The 6,914-nt window shown below is 48.4% G+C and overlaps 1 protein-coding gene across 1 annotated transcript in view; it reads left to right on the top strand.

Moving 5' to 3' along the window:
- ZNF34 (zinc finger protein 34) overlaps positions 1-6,632 on the top strand; it is a 20,467-nt gene extending 13,835 nt beyond the window's left edge. The window contains exons 2-6 of the mRNA XM_042783008.1: positions 1,290-1,349; positions 1,566-1,692; positions 2,154-2,261; positions 2,408-2,410; positions 5,275-6,632. Of these exons, the coding sequence (XP_042638942.1) occupies positions 1,290-1,349; positions 1,566-1,692; positions 2,154-2,261; positions 2,408-2,410; positions 5,275-6,632 (1,656 nt within the window). The remainder of the gene's footprint in view (positions 1-1,289; positions 1,350-1,565; positions 1,693-2,153; positions 2,262-2,407; positions 2,411-5,274) is intronic.
- Positions 6,633-6,914: the final 282 nt, after the last annotated feature.

Below are 6,914 nucleotides of genomic sequence, written 5' to 3'. Positions count from 1 at the left end.
GGCTGGTGGGTTTGAAGTGCCAGCCTTCTGGTTAGCAATCAAATGCCTTAGGCACTATGCCACCAGAGCTCCTTGAACTGTACTGTTGTTGTTAAGTGCCGTGGAGTCGTTTCCGACTCATAGCGACCCCATGCACAGCAGAACGAAACACTGCCCGATCCCGCGCCAGCCCCACAATCCCTGCTATACTTGAGCCCGTAGTGATACTGCCTTAGAAATCCAAGGAGGGGTCACTATGAGTCGGGTCCTACTCAACAGCAAACAACAACAATCAAATATGTACACATTTGTGATTATTACAGCTCTTTGGTAGGTTTTTCTTGTTATTAATATGCATTGTCTTTGTTCTTATTAATGGTTTTTGCTTTCACTTCTGTTTTGGTTGGTGTTACAGCTAAACCACATGCAGGAGTATATATGAAGCTTATAGACACCATGCTGAGCAGAGTACAGACTCATAAAGTTTAAAACAGGCCCAAGTGATCTGTGGATTCAGCAGTCAGGACAGCGTTCACTGTCTTGGGTTGAGGAGGGTGATTGCAGGGGCACAGGAGTGGGTCCTGCTCTTTCTTGACCCAGGTGCTGTCTACGTGGGCCTGTGTTACTTGTCGTTTTCCATTGAGCTTCTCTTCTGTGGAAACGCCTTATTTCAGTGAAAGGCAGTGTTTGTCAGGGCTGTCTGTCTTGTACTCAGCCTTTCTGTTACTTTATTTTAGGTCAGTCAGCTGCATTTTGTGTATCTAATTGGAGAGTCTTGTGCTTCTAGTAGGTGAGTTTAATTCTTTTCTTTTTCTCACCATTACTCATGTATTTGGACTTATTTCCACTACTTATGTATTTTATAATCTATACCTTGTCTTTTTTTATATGCTGTATGTCATTAGCTTCTAATTCCTTTTCTTCCTAAACCCTTAATGTTCTGTCTTGGTTCTTTTATATAAAGTGAATGAGTATTTCCACCCTCCTCCAGAATGAGACAGCAATTCAGCATGCCAGGGAGGAGGAGGAAGGAGGAGGACAACCTGAGAGGATGGTTGAGTTGGGGGGGTCATCCATGTGGAAGTGGGGACAGGCCTGGGGAGGGGAAGGGGCCCTGAGCTGGCTCTCAGGAACAGCAGGGGCTATGCCCTGGGACCAGCCTGGAGTTGGTGACAGCAGGAGGAGGCCATTGAGGTCATGGAGGCAGGATAGTGTGAGTGGGCCCCAGCTATGGAAGAAGGGGCTGGGCTGGGTCTCCAGATGTTCCTTTCTCTCCCCTCAGCACCTGTGTGACAGGGTTCTGCACACAGACTCTGAAACGCCTAGGGCGCCTGGCGATGGCAGTGGAGCTTTTGTCTGCCCAGCCCCAGGTGAGTGAGTGTCTCCTCTGGGCCGTGTGAGGTCTCCACTGAGAGCTTCCCACTTTGGGGAACAGTCATGTCTCTGAGCTGGGGTTCTGTTAGCAGAGGAGGGGTGACCCTGGGAGCCTTGTGCTGCTGCCTCCAGCACACACCTCTGCTGCCCTCCTACCCAGGGCTCCACGCTGGGCTGGATCCCAGGGCTGCAGAAGGGTCCTGTCATTCCAGGCTGCGGTGACCTTCGAGGACGTGGCTGTGCTTCTCTCCCGGGAGGAGTGGGGTCACTTGGGCCCTGCTCAGAGGGGCCTGTACAGGGACGTGATGCTGGAGACCTACGGGAACCTGGTCTCACTGGGTAAGGCCTCTTTCTGGGAGTCAGCTCTACGAACAGCTTGGAAATCAAAGGCTTGGCTGGCACTGGGTCAGGGCTTAGAGGTTCTTCATCCCTTGGGCCCAGAGATGGGTGATGCCAACCCTGATCCTAGTCGGGCCTAGTGTGTGGGGAGGAGGGACAGGTGAAGCTAGGAGACTCCCTGAGTCAGTCTCGCCCTACTCTGAGCTCCCAGAGAAGAACAACCTCCCTGCCCCAGACAGACCCCTCCCCAGAGGAGTTCCTCCCTCTGGTGGAATGCCCCTGAGCTTTTACTTCCTGTGTGTAGATCTCCATCCTCATGAGCATCATGGCCAGTTTTGAGCTCTTTCTTCCAGAGTGTGTCCAGACTTTGCTGGGTCTACCCACGAAAGCAACTCCAGTGCTAGACTGAACTGGTCCAGCCATGTCTTTGGTACCAACTCCCAGCTCCGTCTCCTTCCCAGGAGCAGGACTTGCAGGTCCAAAACCTGGGGTCATCTCACAGCTGGAACGTGGGGATGAGCCGTGGGTCCTGGATGTAAAGGGAGCCAAGGGGAGAGTTGACAGTTCAGGTGAGTGAGGAGGAGCTGCCCCCTGTCCAAACTCAGTTGCTGAACAAGCATTTGTTGGGGTCTAACGGATCTTGTTAATGACTAATGAATTTGGGAGAAGATACAGCAGGGCTAGCACAGGAGACTTTGGAGAGTGGCTTCTTAAGCCTGTGACAGTCATCTATCAGCCAGGTGCCCTCAGTGGGGATGGTCTTGAGCTGTCTTAGAGGATTGGAAGGGGAAACATTGGGGGAGGAGTTGTGGGAAGGGTGATCCAGGCAGACCCGACTTAGAGAAGGGTGAGGCTGGGGGCCCGTGGCACCCCATAGGCCATGCAGGAGTTGGGGTGCAGCCCTCCCCTCTAAAGCTTATGCCCTATAAGGAGAGTTAAAGAAGAACACAGTGTGGAGACCATTACTTCATTCTCTGCTTTTCTGAGTTAACCCCTCTGATAATTATAGACCATGATGGAAAAGTAAGAGAATATACATCACTCTAAATCTCATGACCTAGAGACAAAAACGTTCTAGTACATGCCCACTATACTTTTTCTAACACAGTCTTCCTCATACCCATGTACAAAAAAAACCAGGAATGTTCTGATTCCATGTGCACTGTTGTGTCATCTGCTTTTTCTCACTAAATGTATTTCCATATCTATACATGAGTCTTGGTCTCTGTTTCCTGTGGCTGTGTGGTGGCACACATTGGGCTGTGCGGTGGTTCCATTGGGAGTGCCAATGGGAAGTTGTTCAGTTTTCATTGTCATGGATGGCTCTGGGATTATCATACACACTTACTATCTTTTTGGCACTTGTGTGATATGTCCTAGTATGGAATTGCTGGCTCAAAAGACTTTGAATTTTCCTTTTGTAAATTTGCTTATATGAATATAAATACTTATAGAAACAGTACAAATCCTAAATTTACAGCTCAGTGAAGTTTGCCAGAAACCATCCCCTAGTCAAGATACACAACATTTCCAGCTTCCCAAGATCTGCTGTGCCTGCTGTCATCATTCCCACTGCACCCCTGCAGGGCCCCTCTTGTCCAACGTGGGAGAGCCACCTGTGCTGCTGCATGGAGTAGCAGTTCTGTTTTGTTGCCCCATAGTGTTGTTCTGTGTGAACACACCACGGGTTGTTTTCCATTCCGCATCTGGCTGTTCTCGCGTGCCTTGTTACGCATGAACTGCTGTGAATGTTCTTGTGCATAGTGTTGTTCTGTGTGAACACACCACGGGTTGTTTTCCATTCCGCATCTGGCTGTTCTCGCGTGCCTTGTTATGCGTGGACTGCTGTGAATGTTCTTGTGCATAGTGCTGTTCGGTGTGAACACACCACGGGTTGTTTTCCATTCCGCATCTGGCTGTTCTTGTGTGCCTTGTTACGCGTGAACTTCTGTGAATGTTCTTGTGCATAGTGTTGTTCTGTGTGAACACACCACGGGTTGTTTTCCATTCCGCATCTTGCTGTTCTCGCGTGCCTTGTTACGCATGGACTGCTGTGAATGTTCTTGTGCATAGTGTTGTTCTGTGTGAACACACCATGGGTTGTTTTCCATTCTGCATCTGGCTGTTCTCGTGTGCCTTGTTACGCATGGACTGCTGTGAATGTTCTTGTGCATGTGTATCTCCTGGCGTACAGTGTGTTTCTGTTGGGTGTGTACCTCAGAGTAGAGTTGCTGGGTCACAGGATATGCATAGTTTGATTCAGACATTGTTGCCAAACAATTTTCCAATGGTGACTCCAGCTTCAACTCCAGCACAGTGAGTGTGAGCTGTTGCTGCACATCCTGTCCTGACCTATGGGGACCTGGCTGGCACTGTAGTTGTCTCTTTCATTTTACCACTCTGCTGAGTGTGCTGTGGTAGTACCCTGTGCATATACCCTGAATGTCTCTGGGGTATAAGGCAGTTCAGCACCTTCCTATATGCTAATTGGCCAGTTACAGTGGAGGGTCCAGGACCAGGTGGGACCCTCGGGACTGGGAATAGAGCAGCGATGAAAGTAGCAACCGTGTCTCTGCTTGTTTTCAAGACTGTGTCGGTTGTGGTCCTGGCACAGTGCTGACACTCATTCTGTTGTTTAATCCTGTTCTCATGATAGTGCTGTAAAACAGCAGCTGTCCTGACCCCTGTTATTCAGATGGGGAAACTGGGATTCAACAAAGGTAGATAAGTTGCTCCAGGTCACTCAGCTGGCAAGTAGAGGCCAGGATTGCTCCTAAGTATTGCTGCTGGCATTGATCTCTGAGGGATCACATGACAGGACTCCACCTGGGTGCTTGTCACTGTCTGTCCTTCTCTTAGTAAGCAACCATACAAGAGGAGCTCACAGTGTGTCTCCTGTGCAGGAAGGACATCACAGAACACTCTGTGTGGGTGCACAAGGTTTGAGGTGCTGGTAGCTCACTGAGGTGGCTTCTCAGGTACCCAGGGAGAGCCTTGAGAATAGATGTGGCCTGTTATGGAAAGCCAAGGGACCCTCAGCCCATGCATGCTTCTACCCCTCCTCCTCAGTCTTGGTATGTGCTTGGCCTTCTCCCCTCCCAGGAAGGCAGTTGGTTTTCCTATCATGTTTTTAGATGGATTGGCTGTTGCAAGGGGCCTTAGTTTTTCCTGGCTTTTATTTGTCAGATGTCTGTTCTGATATTTTGGGGCTCCTCCTTGCTCTGGTCTCCATGGTGCTATGAAGTCTGCATCTTCTTTTTGGCAGTGATGAGGACAGGCCTCCTATACTCTCAGGCCAGTACTGTGGGCAGAAGACAGGCAGTCAGGCACAGGGGTGAATAATGGAAGGGCCTAGGTATTAAAGTTAATCAGACTTGGTTTGAAATCTTTGCAGTGCCACATAACTGTAGCCCTGGGCAAGGTCCTTAAGCCTCTGAGCTCCAGGTGCTCATCCCTGCAAGGCTGTTGTGACTTTGGAGATGATGAAGTTGCTATTCTGTTGTGGTAAGCAACATCTTCATACCTTCCTTGTAGAGTCAGAACAAGTGACCCTTAGATGTTCTGTTCTGTTTGTTGTTTCAGATGGGACCTGCACTGAGTTCAAGGAGTTGACTTCAGGAGAGATGTTTGATGGGGAACAACTGGATCGACTCAGGGGGACTATTCCCCAGAGACTTGACCTGGGGGAATACACTGAGCATGCTGGGGAGCTGGAGGAGTGTTTGGACAAGCCAGTGGGGAAGAAGGGCCCTAGGCCAGTCATAGCGACTAGTAAGGAGAGGGGCCAGGAGTCTAGGGGAAGCCTTAGATTGGGGTTAAACCCTGTCCCAGATCAGAGACCTTACAAATGTGATATATGTGAGCAGAGTTTTGAACAGAGATCTTACCTCAACAATCATAAGCGTGTACACAGGTCAAAAAAACCAAACATAGTTTATGATTGTGAGGAAATCTGCAGTACAAATTCAGTAATTAATGATCAGAAAATTCCTATTGGGAAAAAATTGCATTACTGTAGCTACTGTGGGAAAACCTTCAGGTATAGTGCTAACCTTGTTAAGCATCAGCGGCTTCACAGTGAGGAGAAGCCCTACAAGTGTGATGAATGTGGGAAAGCCTTCAGCCAAAGCTGCGAATTCATCAATCACAGGAGGATGCACTCAGGGGAGATCCCCTACAGGTGTGATGAATGTGGGAAGACATTCAATAGGCGGCCCAACCTCATGAAACATCAGAGGATTCACACTGGGGAGAAGCCCTACAAGTGTGGTGAGTGTGGGAAACACTTCAGTGCCTATTCTTCTCTTATTTATCACCAGAGAATCCATACTGGAGAAAAGCCCTATAAATGTAATGACTGTGGAAAAGCCTTCAGTGATAGCTCAATCCTTATCCGACATCGGCGGACTCACACTGGAGAGAAACCATTTGAGTGTAAAGATTGTGGAAAAGGCTTTACCCAAAGTTCTAACCTTATCCAACATCAGCGAATTCACACTGGAGAGAAACCTTATAAATGTAATGAATGTGAGAAAGCCTTCATCCAAAAAACCAAACTTGTTGAACATCAGAGAAGCCACACTGGAGAGAAGCCCTATGAATGTAATGATTGTGGCAAAGTCTTCAGCCAGAGCACACACCTTATCCAACATCAGAGGATCCACACCGGGGAGAAGCCTTATAAGTGTAGCGAGTGTGGGAAGGCCTTTCACAACAGTTCCAGACTCATTCACCACCAAAGATCACATCATGGAGAGAAGCCGTACAAATGCACAGACTGCAAGAAGGCCTTCAGCCAGAGCACTTACCTGATACAGCACCGCAGAATCCACACAGGAGAAAAGCCCTATAAGTGCAGTGAGTGTGGCAAGGCCTTCCGGCACAGCTCCAATGTGTTTCAGCATCAGAGGATTCATCTTCGGGAAGACTTCTCCACATGATGAGGAGACTCTGTGAGTCCAGAGTCCTGCTGTGTACTTCCTCTGCCCTCACCTGCCTCCCTTTATTTATTGTCCCCACAGTGTTGTCAGGGAGAGAGGTCATTTCTTGTTAATTAAAGAAACCTCTTTTTTTTTCTCTTTTTTGTGAAAACTTTTCTTAATCCAAAAGCACTGTATGTTCATTTTAGAGAAATTAAGTGAGAAAAGTAAGCAAAAAGGAGAAGCGCCTGTAATTTCCTACTTAGGAAAAAAAAAAAAAAAAATTCACCATTGCCACTTTGG

Source organism: Orycteropus afer, unplaced genomic scaffold (genome assembly GCF_000298275.1).
Source record: "Orycteropus afer afer isolate SDZICR_OR568_19922 unplaced genomic scaffold, OryAfe1.0 scaffold00574, whole genome shotgun sequence".
In the NCBI taxonomy this organism is placed as follows: domain Eukaryota; kingdom Metazoa; phylum Chordata; class Mammalia; order Tubulidentata; family Orycteropodidae; genus Orycteropus; species Orycteropus afer.
Note: the sequence above shows the minus strand (reverse complement) of the source record. Positions and strands in the feature narration are given on the sequence as shown.